The sequence below is a fragment of the Nothoprocta perdicaria genome, unplaced genomic scaffold (genome assembly GCF_003342845.1).
Source record: "Nothoprocta perdicaria isolate Ctin4 unplaced genomic scaffold, notPer1 scaffold_187, whole genome shotgun sequence".
Classification (NCBI taxonomy): domain Eukaryota; kingdom Metazoa; phylum Chordata; class Aves; order Tinamiformes; family Tinamidae; genus Nothoprocta; species Nothoprocta perdicaria.
The window spans coordinates 520,910-541,484 of record NW_020455060.1 but is presented as its reverse complement, the minus strand read 5'-3'; the positions used below and the strand labels follow the sequence as shown (position 1 = coordinate 541,484).

Below are 20,575 nucleotides of genomic sequence, written 5' to 3'. Positions count from 1 at the left end.
GGGCAGCACCGGGGCGGGGGCGGCTCCGCGGGACCCCGGGGAGCGCCCGCCCCGCCCCGCCCCGGCCCGGCCGGGCCCTGCCCGGTCCCGGGGCCGCCCGGTCCCCCGGCCCTGCGCCCCGTCCCGCTCTTTGTGTCGCTCCCTCCGGCGGCGGCTCCGGCGCGGAGCCTCCCGAGCTTCCCCCGGGCGGCCCCGGCAGCGGCTCTGCCGCTCGCGCCCGGCCCCGGCGCCGCCGCGGCCTGAACGGATACAAACGGGAGCTCCACCGGGAGCGACAGGGCCGCTCAGGGCTCCGGGGGTCCCGGGGCCGGCTCCGCTGCCCGGTTCGCAGGTGTCGCGCCCGTCCTGCTGGTGTCCGTGCGAAACTCGGTGTGAAGCCACCTTTCTCCTCGCCTAGGTTTGCCCAAAATCCCCCTTTTTCCCCCCTTTCCCAGCACGGGTGATGGGACCCGGGGGCGCTGGCCCGGGGGCACGCTGCACCGGGACCGGCCCATGTTCCCGTGAGGCCGGTGCCGGCTCCTTCCCGCGAGTCCCGAGCCGCCGCAGGGCTTGGTGCGCAGCCCGTCCTGCCACGGGAGACCCTCCTGGTGCCTCCGTCATTGTCCCCGTTAAACGGGACAGCCTCGGGACGGCTCCCCGCGCCGCGCGTCCGTCCTCGCGTGCGCTCGGCCAAGGGCTGGTGCTTTGTGCAGCCCTGCCCTGCTCTCGTGCTGCCGCTCGCACGGAGGGCGTCGCGAGCGGGGCCCCGTGTGCGCGGAGCAGCGCGAGCCGTGGGCCGAGCGCGGACCCCAGCGTCCTGCGTCCCCGACGTGCGGCCTCTCCTCGCGGGACACGGCAGCGCCGCGCTAGCCCCGCTCGTGGGCCGGGAGAGCTCCGGGGCTGCGGGACACGCTCCGGGGCTGCACAAAGGGAGGCAGCTCCTGTGCGGGACGTGAAAACGTGCGAGTTCGGTAAATACTGGTGCTCAGCAAGGGCTTGCGAGCTAGCTCGGTGCTTCAGCTGCTGGAGAGCAGGGTTGGTCCTGCCACGTTGCAAAGAATCCCTTAAAATCAGGGGATAAATAGAAAATGGCTATAAAAGCACGTGCTTAATGGTGTGAATGAGTTGACTGAGCTGTAGGATGAAGTTCCTGCCTTGCCAAGCTGGGCAGCTCTAGTATCTGCCTCCCCTCACGGCCCGGGCTCCGCTGTCCGGCAGAGATTTCCTGCCGTGTGGAAGAGGCCTCGGGGTGGAGCAGCCCGTGGAGATGGAGGTTTTGACACTTGCTGATCGGTGTCCTGTTAGCTCCTGTCTTTTGGGATGGAGAGGCAGAATCACGACGTGTTTCAGACTCGTGCCCTGGTGGTGGGGTTAGACCAGCCCTGCAGATGCCCATTCCATTGCCTAGTCTTCTCTTCGGAGTGTTTAAATATTTAATTCCACAGAGGATGCAGCCACTTGATAGTGACCCATGGCCTCTGCCAGCTTGGGCTGACGTTAAACTGGACCTGAAAATGAGGTGCTCGGGTTTATGCTGTGCCTGCCAGCTTGGGCTGACATTAAACTGGACCTGAAAACGAGGTGCTCGGGTTTATGCTGTGCCTGCCTCCTCCCTGGCTTCCTGAGCTCTGTGCAGGCGGGTCGGCAGCCGCAGAATAAACTCCCATATGGGCAAACATCCTGCTCTCGACCTCCGGTTCTGCGGGCTCACGCGCCTCCCTCCTGCGTGCCCGGGAATGCAGAAGCACCAGGTGTTGGGCAGGATCCGAATGCTCCTTCCCTATGAATCCCCGTCACGTTGCAGGGAGCAGCCGTTGATCCTCCCCCGTGGCTTTGCCCTTGCTGCGCTGCCCCACACCGCTGCTGTTGCAGCTCTGCGCCTCTCCCGCAGCAGGACAAGGAACCGGCGCCTTGCGACGCGGCTCTGCAACCATTTCCCTTCCATGCAGCTTTTACTCTGCTAGCTGGAACCTCTAGTTTCTGCTTTACCATCTCCGCTCTCTCATTTCCTCCTTTATGCAGAGAAAACTGGATTTAAAGCAGTAGGAGCTGTTCAGATCTGGCTTTGGGCCCCTAGATACTTCTTGCCTACGGCACCCCTGGCCGGTAAGTTGGGGTCTGCTCTCCTGTTCGTCTCTCCTGTCCCGGCTACCTGCTGTGTGCTCTGTGCCCCGAGCGAGGCTGCTGTCGCGAGGGCCGCGCGGAGCCGCTCCCGCGGCAGCGGAGCAGGGCCCGGCACCGCAGCGGGACACGGCGAGTGCCAGGTCGCGCCGGCCGGTTCACCACCAAGGAAGGCTGAGCAAATAAAAAGAAACGCCAGAGCCCGCTCTGCCCTGGCTCGTTTGGGGCGCTCTGTGGAGCTGCTCCGGGCCAGACCCAGCTGCGGTCTGCGTGCCCGGGTGCCGCGCAGGCAGCCCCTCTGCAGCCGCTGCAGCTCCCTCGGCAGCAGCCCTGCTGCACACCCTTCTCGGCGCAGGGCAAGGCTCCTCTGGCCGCTCCTCGGGGATCCTATTCCAGGGTACCTAAAATTAGCTGGTGATATTGCAATAGTTGCCTTGAGCTGGCGTGCACCCTCTGTTACTAGGTTGGCCCTCTGTGTTGAACAGGGCTCCCTCGCTGCTTATCTCTGGAAAAAAACCCTTCTTTAACCTCCCTTCTCCAAGAAGGGGGGGATCTCTTCTCTCTCTTCCGTAATCAGCGTGTTTCAGACCTGGGTGGCGATTACACATAACCACAGTGTTGGCTCGTGCTTGCGTTGCAGGGGCGATGTTGCAGCTGACGGGGGCCGCTTCCTTCCCAGGTAGTTGCAGCATGTGCTGCGCGGATATTAGATTTGTTCTAACACAATTCTTACCTCCTCCTTGGCAGATCTTCTGAACCTGGCTCCTGATTAAAGCTGACAGATAATGGAAACATTTCCCCGGCGATGTCTCTGGGGCGGCTCCTCCGACGCGCCTCTTCCAAAGCCTCCGACCTCCTGACCCTAAATCCTGGTGGCGGCGGCAGTTCATCTTCCGTGCTCGACGGGGACATTATCTACTCCAAGAACAATGTGTGCGTGCACCCTCCCGAGCTGCTGCAGGGCACGGGCGAGCACCACCCAGGTGAGAGGCTCCTGCGCGCGCTCTGCGCTCGCCCCGGGCGCTCGTGGTGCCCCTTGCATTGCATTTGGAGGCAAGGATGTCCCCCTTGCATCTTGCGTTTTGGGGGCTAACGAATGACAAGGCCCCACTGGGAGCCTGGCTCTCCGGGGAAGGAGAGCCAGGCACAAGCTGATCTGTCAGCTCTTCTTTTAATAGGAAAATTGATGCTATGCCCCTTTCTCTCCTGGCCTAGGAGGGATTTACCTGTTTCCATGGGACCTTTTTTATCAGCAGAAGATGGATAAAGTTGTCATTTCTGCTGCTTTTTCAGATCTGTGTGTTCTTCAAAGCCAAGTGTCATCATGTAGCTGTCATTGCTAGGGTGACCTCAGCAACCATTAGGAAAGGGAAAGAAAGGAAACTGATTGTGGCCCCATGCACTGGAATAAATGAAGATAAATGTTGCCCTGTCCCTTTATTTTCACTTGTTACCAAGTGAAATTCTTTCATGTTTTCAAGCATATTCTTTTCATGAATATTCTTCCATGTTTGCCTCAAAGGGAGTAGTGGCTATTGGCCTAACTTCACAAAATCAATTACTCCCTGAGCATTGACCCCACTTCCCTCTTTCACGTATGTGACCATTTCTTCTTGGCTTTCTGTGCGGATTCTTTAGCTACGCTAAGGTAAATATTCTTGAGAAACGAATGTTTAGCTGGCACTTGAAGTTGTTTAACTAACCAACAGCGAAAGTTTTCATGTGGCAACGTATTTCGTAATGTGCTCTTGATTACTAATCCGTCCAGGAAGCTGAAATAATTGCTTGTGATTTCTGTGACCAGTTAGGACAGAGGGAATTTATTAAAAAAAAAATGCAGACTTGAAATTATTTGAAAATACTGGATAATGTTGAGAAGTGAACCATTTATTGGTCAGGTTTCTCTCTAGTGGTAAATGGAAAGTTTGTTTTCCCGCGGAGAGATGTTTTCCTGGGAGCAAGCGGTTGGTCCTGTGCTCTCTTGAAGGCTACCTGTGCGTGTACATGGAGAAGGACGAGCTGCTGGGACGGACGCTCATCCTGGCGTGGGTGCCCAACGCGCGCATCCAGCGGCAGGACGAGGAGGCGCTGCGCTACGTCACCCCCGAGGGCTCGCCGGTGCGCAGGGCGCCGCGCAAGCGGGGCCGGCGCGGCCAGGGCAGCGGCGCCGCGCGGCACGCGGCCCCGGCGCAGCCCGGTGGCACCGGTGCCCTCACCGATGGGGACAGCCCGGCCACGTCGCTGCTGCTGAGCGAGGGTCCCGCCGGGAGCTGCCCGCCGGAGCAGGGGGAGCTGCCGGCGCAGGGCGGCGCGGCCCGCAGCGACTCGGGGATCTCGTCCACGGTCGGCTCTCAGGAGGAGCAGAACCGGCCGGAGCTGTCGGCAGAGGGGCCGGAGGACGGTGTGGAGGGCCGGGCCGAGCCAGGCGAGGACGAGGGCTCCCTGGAGCTGTCTGCTGACGACGGGAGCAGGGACAGCACGCTGGACTCCGATTCGGACGCCTTCTCCTCGCCCTTCTGCCTCTCCCCCATCAGTGAAGCCCTCGGGAAGAGCAGCAGCTCTGTGTTTCTGGAGAACGACAGCGGGTGAGTTCGGCCTTTCTCCCAGTTTGGGGCGAGTGGCTGGGGGCTGTTGCTGAGCCTAGAGGTTCTGGAGGGGGCCCAAGGCCTCGCACTGGTGTTGAGCTCAGTATCCCGCCTTGCTTCGGGCTCGCTGTGATCCCTCCTGTGCTCTAGCACCTGTAAAGCCCCCAGGAAATTGCCTGTTGACTGGTCCTGCTTCAGCTCCTCGTGCGGGGCGTCCGTGAGGGCTCCAGGGCCTGCCGGGTGCCGTCGTGGAGCCCCGGCAGGGCAGCTCTGCTGGGGCGGAGGCTCCTGCTCGTCGTGCCGAGGTGACATCCCGGCCACTGCTCGCGCGGGGCCGCTCCCCGGAGCCCCGCGGTGACCCGGAGTCTGCGCGTGCGAGCCCGTTTTGGTGGCGGTCACGCATGGTCCCGCTCAGATAGACTTGTCCTAAAGGCATTTTGGTCAGCACAGGTGTATGTAAATGTCAGCCCTTCTCCGTGGCACCTGCGGTAAACTGCACGGGAGGAAAGAGGGCACGTGGGCGAGGGAGGTGCGCAGAGCAACTCGCAGAACCACAGAACCACAGAACCACAGAACTCGGGCGGGTCGCGGCTCGGGGAGGCAGCGTCTGCAGCCCCCTGCCCTGCGCTGGGGGCGGCCCCCAGTGCCGCGGTCCTGACGTGCCGTGGTGCCCGGTTTGTGCATGTTGCTGAGCTCTGAAACTGCGCCTGAAATCAGGAGAAACAAGAGGTTTGTGTGGGCCGGGAATGTGCAGGCCACATGAAGATGCGGCATTGAAGACAAGGTGCTGCTTTATTTTATGGGCTCATTTCAGACCCACAGAATGGCAGTAAGGACAGGGTTTATAGAGGAAGTTTTGTAATAGGTGCCAACTCCTTCTTGCTATTATAAAGCATCTAAGAAGTGCAGTGATGTGAGATATTTGCATGTGCATTTGGTGCGTTCCTAGCAGTTAGTTTAACACCAGCTGTTCAGAGGAACACGGCAGCGGCTGGAGCCGGGGACCCAGCTCCCTCCTCTGGCTGCAGATCCGCACTGCACGGTGCCCGCAGTGCCTCTCGGCCCCCAGATTGCACTGGACATCGCTTGGAAACGATAAGTTTCAGTAAGTGGTCGCCCATCAGGATAATGTTTTGAATAAACTCTGAGGAGCTGCTGTTGCGCGGAGCCGGGTGTCACCGCGGCAGCGCCTGTTGCGTCACCCTGTTTGGGGATTAGCGGGCGGCGTGTTGGGAGCGCGGCGGCCACCGGGGACGGCGCCGGGGCTGCTGCAACCCTTGCAGCATCTTGTGTCACCCACCGGCGCCCACCGCCCCCAGCCCAGCGCCTGGGCTCCCGCAGCGGTGCCTGGTTTGGGGCCACCCGTGCGGTAACGCAGGGAAGCTCCTGCCTCCGTTTCACCCCTTGAGCCTGGCAGAACCGTGCCCAGACCTTGCCTGGAAGGACCGTGCTGTTTTCCCTCCCTGTTAAGCTGGGGTGGCTCTAAGCTGGGCCTAGGGAGCCGCTGCAGGGGTCAGAGTAAGGGGTGCGGCTCTTTGAGGCCTGTGTAATCAATTAACATCCTTAATCAATTAAAGTTGTTGCAGGCAGCAAAGCAGAGGAGGTTGGGCACATGCAGGAGATGGCAGAAGGATCCATCTTGCTTTGCATAAATATTTGAACAGCAAGAACATTAATTATAGCAGGTTTGGGTGGGTTATTTTTTTCTCCTTCAGTTTGCTGCCCGATTTCGGTGGCAGAGAATAGTGACAGTCAAGAAGCCGGGTGCTGCAGCTCGTGGGGCGCTGCAGCTCGTGGGGTGCTGGGGCTTGTAGGGTGCTGTGGGGGTGCAAGGACCTTTGGGGGGGTTAGCCGCGGGGTGGCGGTGGGGGGCACCCAGGAGGGGCCCGGGCCGTGGCGAGCGCAGCCCGAGGGGGCGGCCGCGGGGCTCGGGTGGGCTCCGCGCGGCTCGGTGCCGCGGCCGCCAGGGGGCGCGTTCGGCTCCGCGCTCCGGATTCGGCTCCGCGCTCCGGATTCGGCTCCGCGCTCGGATCCGAACTCCGCGCTGCGCTGCAGGCTCCGAGCTCCGCGCTCCGGTCTCGGCTCCAGGCTCGGCTCCGCCCGGTTCCGTTGGGGCCGCCAGTCCGGGCTCACCCTGCGCGTGTCTCCCCACGGCGGCTCCGCGGGGCAGCCGCGGTCCCGGGGCGCGGAGCTGCCGTGCGGAGGCAGCAGTTCGGAGAGGGTCGTTTGGGGAGGGGGGTCTCAATTTTTATTTAATTTTTTATGCTGTTCTGACGCCCAGTTCCATCGCTCACAAATGCCCCGTGGCAAATGGGGCGGTGATGGGCAACTGACCTTCTAGCTGAGGGAACCCGGAGCCCTCTCCCCTGTCCCGCTGCAGTGGGACACCCTCCCCAGGATGTTCTCACGTTATCTCTGTTACCTGTTATCATAACACCTAGAAACCCTAGTTGTGGCCAGAGCTAAATGGCGCTGCCCACTACCCATGGCTTGGGGAGGGAAGAATTGCTCTGACTGGATCAAAATACAAGCGCTTGTCCCTCCAAAAGCAGCACGTGCAAATAAACACGCGTCGCCTCTGCCCTCTTGGCTCAGTCCTGGCCGTTATAGCGGCGCTGGGCATGGACGGCGACTCGGGACCGCGCTTGGAGGCAGCTTCCCCCTCCTCTGTGCTGTCCTCGCTCGGGAAGGGTCCCCGAAATTCCCAGGGCTTCACTCGGAGCCAGGAATCCAGGAACAAAGGTAATCCCCAGGGCTTTCCAGGGACCGCGCTTTAGAAGGCTTGATTGTAATTAGCATAAATGGTGTAGAATTTTATCTTTGCATGGGTAGCACTGAGAGAAAAAAGCAAAATAATCCATTGGTTTTAAAAATAAAATAAACAGCGGTAAGAACGATCCCCTTTTCTGGGCTGGAATAGGCTGCAAAGCAAACATTCTTTTGGGGGCTTTGCTGAGAAATCACTTTTTCCATCTAAGGAATTTTCTTAGGAGTTGCATTTCGATTGATTTATTAATGAGCGAAAGCCTAGGCATGAGGTGCCCCTTCTCAGTGTGGAGTGCAGAAATGTGCCAGTCAGCTTTTGGAATAGTTTCCTCCCTTAAAACGGGTAAAAATTGCATCACGGAGCAGCGTGCGCCGCGTTCTCGGGAGCTGTGTGCGTTTTATGCATGAGCAGCAACCTCTGCCAGTTCTGCTGTGTGCTCGGAGCAGAGCCGGGCTCCGTCCCGCCGGGGCGTCCTCGCCTGCCATCCCTCGCACAGAGGTGACCCGTCTCGGAGCGGGTCCGTTGCGTTCCAGCCCGGCATTGGGTCAGAGACGTTACACTCCTGCTAATTCACTGCCAGCTTTGGCGTTTTTGCTTTGTTTCCCCCTTACATTCAAAACAGTTAACTCAAGAATTCTCCGTTTATTTTGCTTTCCCTGCAGTTTAATTTATAGCAGGTCGGGGGCCCTTTGGCGGCGAGCAGGGCTGTTTGGGTTGTGCCCCCCACTGCCACCCGAAGCCCCCCAGGCCCCGAGGGCGCCGAGGAAGGAATTAGGAGGCAACAAAGCCGGCTCTGTAGGTAGCTCTGTAGGGACAGGAAAGGAGCTGGGTCTGCCCGGTGATTCCCCCTGCCTGGCTCCTATCTAAGCAGGTTTGAGGTTATTCCTTGCTGCTTGGCTCCCATACACCAAGGGTTGGGGTGGTTCCTCCCTGCTTTTTTTCCCATCCAAGCAGGTTTGGGGTGATTCCTTGCAAGCTTTTTCCCATCCAAGCAGTTTTGGGGTGATTGCTCCCTGCTTTTTCCCCCTCCAAACAGCTTTGCCTCCTAGGGCACGAAGAGCAGCTTCTCTGCATCGCCAATGTCAGCAGCATAAGGAGAAGAGCCAAGGGCAGCACTTTGGCTTTCGGAAGCGCTGCCGAATGCGCTTGCCGGTGGCGAGCGCCGAGGATGCAATTATTGCTCCTAACCTTCTCTTCTCCCGCTACGGCAGCTCAGCGGGGCGAGCTGCTCGGTGGCAGAGTGCTCCTAATTTGGTCTCGGGTGGCCGCCGCCGCCGCCGTGATTGGCAGCCCGTTGTCAGCGCGGGGCCCGTGCCCGCGAGACGGAGCCGAGCAGAACAAATGCGGCTGGACAGCTGCGGAGTCCCCGGGGACGCGCGCGAAAAAAGGTGAAAGAAGTGCAATTACAGGAGGTTTTCAGCGCGGAAAGTTAATTAGCTACTAAATAGCATTTAGTGCAGTTCAACGTGGGGAAATTTATGTTTTGAAAGCAAACAGATCAATGCGAGGCCTGCGGAACAGGCCCCCGGAAAGTCTGTGTTGACATTCATGCACTTTGTACTGCAACGTCCTGGGCAGGTTTTCACGGATTCCGTTTTTGAATGGGAAGAACGGTTGGATTTGTTTCTGCAGATGTACCAAGATACTTGTGCACGAGTGTGTTTTGACACTCAAGATGCTGCACAGCCCTTCGTCCAGCCCAAGCGAGCATCTAAATCCCTTTCTCCCTGTTCCGGGGTCAGTGTGGATGGGTGCTGCAGGGGCTCCTGGAGCCCAAGGACATGCAAATTCCGGTTATTTTGAGCGAAGGATGAATTCACACCGTTCTCCCCCTGCTTGTCCTCCTGTGCCCATCAGGGCGAGGAGCCGTGTGGTGGCCTTGCACCCGCATGGTCTCGCTGCCCTGGAGGTGCCACCTGTTCCTCCTGTGTCCTTCCAGGCCTCCTCTGCACCATGGTTTGGAACAGGCAGGAATGTTCGCATGAAACACTAAATCCCGAATTGCCGATCCGTTTTCCTGCACGTGCAGCCGAGTTGGGCACCCTCCACATTCGCTCTGTGCGTATCTTGCGGGGGACAAACTGGCTGTGAGAACGGCAGGTTCCCTTCGTCCACGCAGTTACTGCACCCAGTTTTGAGGCATTCCAGAATAGCTCCCAACTCTTGCTGCTGGGTTATTTATTTGCAGCTGTCACGGGAGTTTTAGGTGGCTGATGCTGCCGCCAGCCCTTTCACCTTGCTGCAAAGAAGAAGAACCTGGAGGGTCGGTGCCTGTGGGGAAGAGCGGAGGAACGGAGAAGGGCTCCTCCTCGGGGAGCGAGCGCCGCGTAATTCCCATCGCACGGATGCTCGGATGACACTGCGGAGCTCATGATGCGGAGGGTGCTGGCAGCCGGGGTGCAGGGCTTCTCCCGCAAGACGCTGCTCCCTGCCGCGCCGAGCTGCCGCGTGGCCCCTGGCCCTCCTGCAGGGACACGTGTCACGTCGTGTTGCAGGTCCTTGCTGCTGGAATAGCCTTCCCCTGGGACTGACGCCCTGGTGCTGCAGCGCAAACAGTAATAATCGGCTTTTCTGTCTCTTCGTGCTGTAGGTGTCCGATGCTTGGGCTGAGCAGTGAGCGGCTGAGCGTGTGTGGAGCTGCTGCACAGGGACAATATCCCTGGTGTGGGAGGAATGCCCGGATTTGGAGCAGGAGAAGCCTGTAGCGTGGCGGAGGACGAGGAGCTGCTTTGTAGAAGTGTTTTCTTTCTTAGGGGCTACAAAACATTGTGCAAGGCAGATAGAGTTGATGGCTGGAACTGGTTGTTGAGTGGAGAAAAGGCATCTCCTTATGCTGCCGAGCGGCAATACCCCGCTGAGCAGGGAGCCAGCTGTGCTGGGGGCACCCGGTGTCACAGCGTGGTCGGTCATTGCTTGCCCAGGTGGCACAGCCCCTGTGCCCCGCTCGCGTGGCGGCCCCGAGGCCCCAGCCCATCGGATCAGAGCCCCGGGGCGCTGGGGTTGTTCCCGTGTGGGTGCTCGGGGCTGGGGCCGGGCGTTCGCGGGAGCCCTCGAGAGGGGGTGCCGGCCGGGCTGCCCTCGTGCCGCCGCGCGGCGCGCGCTGGGCTCTGATTATCAGCGTTCAGCGCCCACATTGTTAGGTAAGCAGATTAGAAAACACTGCATAAAGTGGCGTTGCAGGGGGCTGCCTTTAGACCTGCTACTCGCCTTGTCTTGCAAACGCTGGTTTCACAGCGGCGCCCATTCAGAGCCCGCGCTGCGATTGTTCGCCCGCATTGGCCTTTTCAGGAAGCGAGGGGTCACAGTTTCAGATTCACTCCAATCTCAAAGCAGTGATATTTTCCTTGGGGGATCTGGATGGGTTGCAGGCGTAAGGGGTTTTTGAATCCAAACTGAGCCATTCTTAGGGCTGAATATCTGGGGCACTGTGAGCTCCGAGCTCCCTGGGAAGCACCGGGCTCATTCTCTTTGCCACGCACTGGGTTAAAGAGCTCCTGTACAACCTCCTGCTCTTTAACCCTCCAGTGCTTCAAGTCCTCAAGCAGAAACCATTTGTCTGAGGTTTGCCCACATGAACCTGGGCTTGTCAGGCCCGCTTGCAATCACGAGGAACGGGGTTTAGGGGAAATCTAGGAGGGAGCTGATTTCAATAAAAAAGCCTTCCCGTTTGGTGTCTTTGTTGCTGTTAAAGCCTCTCTGGCCTCACCTCGGGATGGTCGCTGTCCTTGGCTGACCCCCGCCGGGTTCCCCCCCGCAGGGACACGTGCGACAGCCGCCTGGCCTGCCCGAGCAGCTCTGCCTGCAGCCCGGACCCCGGCGCCCCGTGCCCGGAGAGCGCCGGGCAAGTGCCAGGCGCCGGCTGGGACGAGCAGCAGAAGGTGTTTGCCCTGGAGCAGGTCGGCGGCGTCTTCAGAGTGGACCTGGGCCACATGAGGTCCCTCCGGCTGTTCTTCAGGTGGGTTCTCGGCCGCCCTCGCCCCGCGGTTCCGCTGGGCACCGTTCCCGCCGCCTCCCAAGGAGAGCCCTGGCATTGCAGCCTGGGGCTCCAGGAGCTTTTCCCCCAGCAAGGCAAAGGTGCTGGGGTCGGTCTGAACGTGCCAGATAACTGGGAATGTGGAAAACCTCCTTATCTGCCCTCCCTTCCCCATAGCCTGCCACTCACTGGGCTTCCCTAGGGTACTAGTGCTCCCAAGCTCTTAAATTCCAATTTATTAAAAAAGATACTAAAGCGTCTTTTACTCCCATTTTTCGATTTTTCTCCATGCTTCTTCAGAGCAGACTGTGTGCAGTGGGATCTGCACCTCCCTAGGAGCTGTCTGCTGTGTCCTGCTGCTGGGATAGGCTTCTTGTCCCTTTTGTTCTCCGGGGAAGACAAAACTTAATCCCTCCCCATTTCGGAGCGGGAAAGGAGTCTCTCAGCAGGCCGGAGCAAACAGGCTCAGAAGGATCCTGTGGTCATTGCAGCCATGTCCCGAGCTGGGAAATCGTTTCCACTCCCCGCTTCAAGGGAGGACCCGGTGCTCATTTCTTCATAATTTGCTTTCCTTTCCCGTGTCTTGCACTGCGGCTGATGCCCTTGGTGTCCCCGCAGCGACGAGGCCTGCACGTGCGGCCAGCTGGTGGTTGCGAGCAGGGAGAGTCAGTACAAGATCTTCCATTTCCACCACGGCGGCCTGGACAAGCTGTCGGAAGTGTTTCAGCAGTGGAAATACTGCACGGAGACCCGCCTCAAAGAGCAGGTACCGAGGCAGCCCCCAGGGCCTAGCCGGGGTTTCTCAGCATGTGTGTCCAGCACGGATGCTCCTGGGTGCTGGGCAGGGAAAGCTGGGAATGGTGTCCTGGATGGAGCGGCAGCTCCGGCGGGCTGGATGCTCTTTGGGTTACAACTGCACGGCTCGGGCTCTGCTGCCCTCATCCATTCCCATTCTCCCTGGGGAGCAGGGGAGCTCAGCCCGAGGTCCTGCTACTATTTGGCCGCCCATGCCAAGCAGGAGGGCCCCGGTGTGCGCGAGGTGGCCGGGAAGGCGGCTGCGCTGGCTCCAGGATGTGGTCAGAGCCTCTCATCCATTTGGTGAAGCGCAGCACGCCGCATCGGAAAATGTTTTGACAAGGCATCTTGCCATATTTTGTTCAATCTACATACAAATGTGATAAGAGCTCTTTAATTATCTGTTTAAGATACTGTATGTGCTTATTAGAACCAGTGGTTTTTAAATTTCCATCCTTCCCACCGAGCCCCCTGCTGCTTTTCTTATTATGGTCGCATGGGCTCACTTTTTGCATTGAACAACCTTTGATTTTTAAATTAAATGTCAGCTGCAGTCTTGCACTGGGATCATGAGTGCCCTTAGAGAGCCTGGCAGCGCAGTTCCCCGCTTGCCTAACAGCAATCCCTTTGTATATGGCCAATCATATGTAATTTATTGCAGGCATTCCTGGCAGGGTGAAGTTTTGCTGTAAGCAGCATTAATTCAGCTTCAGGTCAGGGATAAGACTGGGGGAGGAATGGAATTTTTTCTTTTCTTGTTGTAAGATGAAGCTGTTTTGTGTGCACTCAGATTTTTAATTATTCTAATCACTCTTGCTATTGTAATGGTTATAATCCAAAAAGAAAAATCAAGCCCTTCCCAGGCACGGTGCCTTACTGCTTGCTCCTGGGAGGGTCGTGCAGAAAGGCTTCCCCGTGCTGCAACCGCTGCTCTCGCGGCTGCCGCCTCCAGCCTGCCTTTGGGTTTGGGTTTGTTGTGCCCCGCGTGCAGCAGCTCGCGGACGAGAAGACGTGCATGCAGTTCTCCATCCGCCGCCCCAAGCTGCCGTCCTCGGAGACGCACCCCGAGGAGAACGCGCACAAGCGCCTCGACGTGGCGGCCTGGCTGCGCCACCTCAACGAGGCCGGCCAGGTGGAGGAGGAGTACAAGCTGCAGAAGGTGAGCGGGGCGGCCGCGCGCCCTCCCTGCTCTCCTGCCAGCGGGGCCCACCGCCCTCGTGCTGCGGCACCCCTGGCCTGGAGCAGGGCTGGGGTCCCGCTGGGAGCAGAGCAGCAGCCCCGCGCGGAGCTCTCCCCACTCTCTGCCCTCCAAGGGTCCCGCGCTAGACGCGCTCGCGAGATGCACTGTGAACAGGTCACAGAAAGGAGAGCGGAGATTGCTGCAGGGAAGTGGGAATTGCAGGGGAGCCCTGGGTCCGAGCCCTGAGAGAGAAGTTTGTGGTGAAATGCAGTGTCTCCGAGAATTGGGGATTAAGCCGTGACATGAGAACGACACGTTAATCATAGAGCCTCTCCAGGGGGGGTTATTGACATTGAAATGAGCCCGATTTGTGTCTCGTCTGGGAATAGAAGGCCAGCACTTTCCCTCTAAACATGTGCAAATTGCAGGAGCTTGAATCAAGGCGTCACTTGTCAGGAAAGAAACGCAAAGCCACCAAAGCATAGGAGCTGGCAGATTCTTGTTGCTGTGTTTGGGAATGCTAAATCTGGACCAGTCATAACTTTTGCTCCTTTTTCCAGGCCATTTTCTTTGGTGGGATTGATATTGCCATCCGTGGAGAAGTGTGGCCCTTTTTGCTGCGCTACTACAGCTACGAGTCCACCTCCGAAGAGAGGGAGGCACTGAGGATACAGAAGAGGAAAGAATACTTGGAGATCCAGGAGAAAAGGTAGCAGCCCAGCTTCCTCCTCTGCTGCTCCTCACTCCTTGGGCCCTAAGTGACATTAATAGCACAAGTGAATGGCAGTGCCTCTGTCTCCTCCTCTCCAGGAGGAGCTGATGGAGTGTGGAAGTGAGAGGGCTGGGTGAAGGAGGGGCCGTCAGGCACAGCTGACTTCTCCTTGAGCTAGTGCTATATAACACAAATGTAAATGTTGGGTTCCTGGAAGAGCCTTGTCTGTGCTATGGAGGAAAACGTTCCTCACGGGCAAGACTAGCAGCTTAACACGTCTCGTTCAGCGCATTGAAGATGAAAAGGAAATCTTACACATCTTCATAATATATTTGGATGTAAAAATAGGGAAGAAAGAAGATCTAATTCAAGGAGATTATTGCTGTAAAACTGTATTTTAAACTAGCTGTGAGTAGATTTAAGCAGAAGAAAGATTTTATTATTAATTAGGTGATGCACTAAGCTCTGAGTGCCGAGCTCTGGGGTGCCACCCGCAAGGGGCAGCAGAAGCTGCTCCTGCAGCGGCGCCCGACCAGTTTAGCACAGGACACACATCAGGTCATCCCACCTGCAATCAAGGAGTTCCTTCTAGTATTGCATTTGGATAGAAAATCTGTTTTTCTAGACAGACCTGCTGGTCTGGTATTCTGGTAGTGAGAAATCTGTGCAGAAAGAGGAGTTTCTGTCTCAGATCTAAGGCCGGTTGTTCCTGGTGGCAATCACATCTGCGTCGTGCCACATACTCACCTTGCTGCTCTCTTTGCAGGCTTGCGATGACTCCAGATGAACACAAGGATTTCTGGCGTAACGTGCAGTTCACCGTGGATAAAGATGTCGTGAGGACTGACCGCAGCAACCAGTTCTTCCGTGGGGAGGGCAACCCAAATGTGGAAACCATGAGGTGACGTGTCCTATTCCAGTCTCCCAAGCCCAATTTCCTGCTGAAGATAGAGACAGCTCAGCAAGGAGCTGGACAGGACGACTCAGGAGTGTGGTGCCCAGACTCTGCCCTGGGAGGGCTGCAGAACATTGTGCAGATGGTGGCAGGGACCGATTGATGCGGAGCTCCTCCTGCCCAGTGCTTTAGCTGCTGCTTTAGCCATTTATTTCTTGATGTACTACCCTGCTCCCAACGCCCTTATGCTCCCAATTGAGTTAGGGAAAGCAGTTTTGTGGGATGCAACATGCCGTGCAGCGCTCAAGAGATCTCATGCATGTGTGGTGTAAGGCCCATGCCTCTGTGGTTGTAATTGCATGCTAACCTTTTGGATGGCCGGGGTGATGTGCTACTCGCTTGCCCTACCACAGCATGTGGTGGGAGTAGGGGGGAGTGGGAGGAGTGTGAGCACGGCTGCGGCGTGTCCTCCCTGCACCTCACCTGTCCCCTTGAACGTCTCCTCTAGGAGGATCTTGCTGAACTATGCAGTATTTAACCCAGCGATCGGATACTCCCAGGGCATGTCGGACCTGGTTGCCCCAATCCTGGCTGAGGTCCTAGATGAGTCGGATACTTTCTGGTGCTTTGTGGGACTGATGCAGAATACAATCTTCTTCAGCTCACCCCGGGATGAGGATATGGAGAAGCAGCTGGTGAGGCTGAGCACAGAGCTCAGTTTTGTCATGTCTTTAACTTCTCCCTGCTCAAATTAGAAGAACGCCATGAAACAGTTGCCTTGGCTGTTGCTGTGGGTTCCAGCATACAGGGTCGCATCCCAACCTCATAAAATGCCTGGTAGATAAAATGAATCCTAGGTGACTGGGGCGCTCTGGAGGCAGTTATAGCCAGTAAATTGTCAGATTAAAGTCACGTTGGCCACACTGAAGGAGCATTTCAGATTGCAACATTAACATCCCTTCCTTTCTAGTTACGATCCTGGAAATCCATCCTAAATGAAACCAATCCTGTCCCAGCCACGAGGCCACCAGTTGAAAGTGGTGGATCTGTGGTGGATGGTGCACCTTGGCGGATGTTGCTGGTGACGTGCACGTGCTCCGTGCACACATCTGTGCACTGCAGCACACCTTTATGGGCAGGCTTCCCCGAATCACTGCCATCGTGCTCAGTGTCTACTGAAATGAAATGCTGCCAACACAGTTATATATTGAAGGCTATAGCTCTGTGCTGCCTTCCTCAGCCAGAACCTCTTCTCTTTTCACAATGTAGCTGCTGTGGGAGTTGCTTTGCACTCTCCTTCCTTGTGAAGCAGCCCCTGGAGTCTGTGACTCTGCCTGTTAATGACAGACCCAAGGGTGCTCCCGCCTGTGCCGTGTTAAACAAGCTGTGAGCAGGTGGAAGTGGAAAGCGGGAGCGTTTCGTGGCAGAAGAGCTTTGTGGCGGGTTGTGCTGGAGCCCATGGGGACGTGCTGGGCTCCTCGGGATGGAGAGCGAAGGGGATGGTTCCACAAGTCCCCGTGCACGAGGGTCCCCAGCACGAGGCTCAGCTGCGAACATCTTTTGCAGATGTACCTGCGAGAGCTGCTGCGGCTCATGCACCCGCGCTTCTACCAGCACCTGCTTTCCCTGGGAGAGGACGGCCTGCAGATGCTCTTCTGTCACCGCTGGATCCTCCTCTGTTTTAAACGCGAATTTCCAGATGCTGAGGCCCTGCGCATGTGGGAAGCATGCTGGGCTCACTATCAGGTTAGGAGCTCACCCGGGACGGCAGCGGGTCCAGCAGCATGGCAGGGTTTGTCTAAGGGCTGTTGGTAGTAGTGCATCCACAATAAGTTTCATTGCAGGTATTCCCTTTCCTGCAGCACTTTCTTAGCCGAGACTGTGAGTGTGGTTTGCAGTCAGCAGTGTTCTGGTTTGATTTGCTGCAGCTTACCTTGAAGGAAACTAAAACTGGTGCAAATTGCAGCTTGAGTTGCCTCATTACAGAATCCTGGAGCTCACAGACTCATCAGCTCAGAAGGTCCTTGTTTCATGCAAAACTCTTTGCTTGCCTGAGCAGTGAATTCCCCGGTATTTGAAGCCTTTGCAGAAGCTGCTGTCTGGTCTCCTGCAAGGGCAGCAATGGGGCTGGGGGACAAGGAGAGTTTCTGCCTGTGAAAGGGCTCCCCTCCCTCCTGCTTTGGTGGCCACAGCAGCACTGGCACCCGGGAAGTTGTGCTCAGCAGCTGTCCTTCCTTGTGGACATGTTGCTGCACGTTCCTCTGGGATGCCCAGGGAGATTTGGAGGCAAGTCCAGGTCTGGAAGCATTGCAGCCGGTATGCAACCAGCGAGGGTTTATCTGCAGAGCAGGAGGATGGAGGCTGCGTGGAGGGTGGAGAGGTTGTCAGCCCTCTGCGCCCACCTGCTGCAGTCCAGCCCCTCTCTTCTCATTGCAGACTGACTATTTCCACCTCTTTATCTGTGTGGCCATAGTGGTGATTTACGGGGACGACGTCATTGAACAACAACTGGCCACTGACCAGATGCTGCTGCATTTCGGCAACCTGGCCATGCACATGAACGGGGAACTTGTACTCAGGAAGGTAAGTGCCTCTGTGCAGATGAGGGCCAAGTCTCTGGTCCAAGAAATGAGTCAGACCCTCAAGAAAATGAGAGACTGAGGTTAGTTAAATCTTCCCCATCTCCTGTACCCCTCTGCTTGTCTGGATCTGGGAAGAATAAACAGGGAGTTGGTCAAATTATTCCTTTAGAATCATAGAACCATTGTGGTTGGAAAAGACCTTTGAGATCCAGTCCAACCGTAAGCCGCTCAGCACCATCCTGTTAAACCATCTACACGTTTCCTGAACACTGCCAGGGACAGTGACTGCCCTGCTTCCCCAGGCAGCCTCTTCCAATGGCTGACCACTCTTTCTGTGTAGAAATTTTTCCTAATATCCAACCTGAACCTCCCCCTGGTGCAAATTGAGGCCGTTTCCTCTTGAAATGGTGTGTGAGGTGTTTGCCTGGAACCTGTTTCTGCAGAGATGGAGGGGAAGTAGCTGAGGGCTTAGCAGGCAGTGGCGTGGCTGGGGTTGCAGAACTTGCTCGTGCTTAGGGGGAACGGTGGGCAGAGCTTGTCATCCCAGTGTCACGGTCCCCAGTCCAGCTCCAACTGGCTGCAGGCTGGGCAGTGAGCTGCATGTGCCCTTCCCCATCCCCTCCAAAGCTGTGGCTCTACAAGCAGAGCTAAACGGAGCCCAGGGCGGGAGGACCGCTGGGCCGGTGATAACCGAACCGCTTGTGTCTCCCCTGCAGGCCAGGAGTCTGCTCTACCAGTTCCACCTGCTGCCCCGCGTGCCCTGCAGCCTGCACGACCTGTGCAAGCTCTGTGGCACCGGCATGTGGGACAGCGGCTTCATCCCCGCCGTCGAGTGCTCCGGCCACCACCCGGCCTGCGAGAGCTGCCCCTACGGGGGGCTGCCAGAAGGGGCTTCTCCCAAAGCAGGAAGCGAGGGCAGGAGAGGCTTGAAAACACGGGACGTCTTCGCCTTCCGGAAATAGCCACAGAGGAACAGGGCGTAGCGGCAGGAAGGATGTGTACAGGAGGAACGTAGGGACAGAAATGGAGGGATTGCCTCTGGAAACGCCCAGGAAGACTGAGATGGAGAGAACGCAAGAGGAACGAAATCCCTTCACGGGCAGAAGCAAATCACATTCCACTGAGTAGTGGAACCTGAGTGAAATGCATCTACCCAGGAACAGCTGGGTACCTAGGAACAGTGTTTGCACGTTTTTGGAATTGATTTGATTAGAAATATGAAGCATTTCTAGATCCTACCAAGGACCTGTTATTCTGCCTCTGGGTTGGACTGGTCAGCCACCAAAACTGTGTGACTTGCTGATGAGGACACTGCAGAGAGCCAAGCGCAGCCGGCAGCGTTTGCGGGAGAGAGCAGAGCTGGGACGAGACCCTGCGATGTCCCTTCGTCCAGAGCATCCTGCTCAGCCGCGTTCTCCGCCTCGACCAAAACCTGCAGCTCAGTGGCTTCTCCCTAAAGCCATGATGATCGATTTGATTTTATTTGCCAAAAATAAACCTGCAAACTGCTGGGGTTGTGGGGAGGGTATGTCATTTGTTGGTGAGCTGGAACTGGTCACCTGAAGGTCCATCTCCCGCCTTTTCTATTTTTACACAGGGTTTTGCTGGTGCGGGTTTTTCCCACTGGCACAGCCACGGGTATTCAAGCACTGCTTTTCTGTATTCAGGGTATTTCACAGACACGTTGCAAGATTTACTTCTCCATTATATTGCAGCGAAGCAGCTTCTTCATGCTGACAACTGCAGACTTCAGACACTTGTTTGTAGAACTCTGTTGTTTCCAGTGTGTTTCCCAATGCATTTCCCTTGGCTGTCGTTAACTCCTGGTTATTTTCTGTCTTTCTCTGTCTTCACCACAGCTGTGGCATCTACACTCCACCTGTGCCTTAGATGCTTCAGCTGGCACCACTGACGGGCCCTCTTACCCTTCCTGAGCTGGAAACAAAACTTCATTTCTTGCCATCGTTTCTGCTGAGCTCTCTTTGACAACGCTTTCCTTTGTGTTGTTTTTGAAAGGACAGCAAGTTTCTCCCGTACCACGTTTCTTCTGTACCACGTGCCGGCCAGAAGAGGAGCTGCGACCTTGAGCACGGCTGTGTTGCCAGCATGTCCTAACCAAGTTCAGTGGCATCCAGAGGTGTGTCCTGAGCCCAAGTTTGTGCCAAACAGAGCCTGGGGAAGAGCTCCCGGGTAGGGATGAGAAGGGAGTCGAGGGGGCAGCACCCTGCTCTGCCTTTGCCCCTTGGTGTCTTTAGCTGTTTTTCACTCCTCCTCCCACGAACCCACCCCTTCCTTTATACACCTCCCTCGGTCTGGCAAGGTGGGAAGCCCACGTCCCTTTTGGGCTTTGCTGGACGCGTTTGCTTTGTGGTAGCACACGGGAGCCCCTGTGTCCCGCTGTGTCCCGCTGCGCAGCAGGAGCCTCCCTGTGACGAGCAGGGCGGCCGCGGTGCCGGGGTGCAGGAGGCCGCGCCGCCGGGCCCGGCTGGTTCTGCTGCTCCGGCACGAGGCCGAGGCCGCGCCAGGTAGGTCCTTGTCAGTCGTTCCCCTGCTGCTGAAGCCACGCGGCAGTGTGGACACGGCTCCCGGGGCTCCCGGCGCTGCGCCTGCCGCAGCTCAGCATTCCCCAAGTTTAGCCCAAGCCGGGGAGGTCCCCAAGAGGCCCTGCTCCCTTACACCCCTCTCTGCTACCTGGGAAAATTAGAAATAAAAGACAAACTCCTGGTCTTTGCAGAGCAGGCGGGAGGATCTTGGAAACGAGGCCCCTCACGTGGCTTCTCTCCCATGTCTCTTCCGTGGTCCCTGAATTAGCTGCAGTCAAATAGCCAAAAATAGACCCTGCTGAAGGTAAATAGTCGCGTAAGCCTCTTTGGGCTCAGCCTTGAGCTGATGGATCCTCCCCCTGCGGGCGTGCGGGTCCGCGACGCGACGGCGCTGCAGCCACAGCAGCTCTCCCGACAGTGCTCAGAAACCAGAAGCACCGCAG

At 57.4% G+C, this 20,575-nt stretch overlaps 1 protein-coding gene across 3 annotated transcripts; it reads left to right on the top strand.

Annotated features, from left to right (window-relative positions):
* The first annotated feature begins 2,053 nt into the window (after window positions 1-2,053).
* On the top strand, window positions 2,054-19,450 carry TBC1D16 (TBC1 domain family member 16). Of its 3 annotated transcripts, none has more exons than XM_026036919.1 (12): window positions 2,054-2,085; window positions 2,848-3,083; window positions 4,088-4,685; window positions 11,210-11,407; window positions 12,044-12,191; window positions 13,212-13,379; window positions 13,961-14,109; window positions 14,879-15,013; window positions 15,516-15,702; window positions 16,574-16,753; window positions 17,444-17,590; window positions 18,306-19,450. In XM_026036919.1, the coding sequence occupies exons 2-12, from the start codon at window positions 2,906-2,908 to the stop codon at window positions 18,549-18,551; spliced, it is 2,334 nt and encodes a 777-aa protein (XP_025892704.1). In that variant the 5' UTR covers window positions 2,054-2,085; window positions 2,848-2,905; the 3' UTR covers window positions 18,552-19,450. The 3 variants fall into 3 exon arrangements, with proteins under 3 accessions (XP_025892704.1, XP_025892705.1, XP_025892706.1); XM_026036920.1 differs by having other exon boundaries at window positions 13,215-13,379; window positions 18,306-18,567; XM_026036921.1 differs by lacking the exon at window positions 18,306-19,450 and having other exon boundaries at window positions 17,481-17,533.
* Window positions 19,451-20,575: the final 1,125 nt, after the last annotated feature.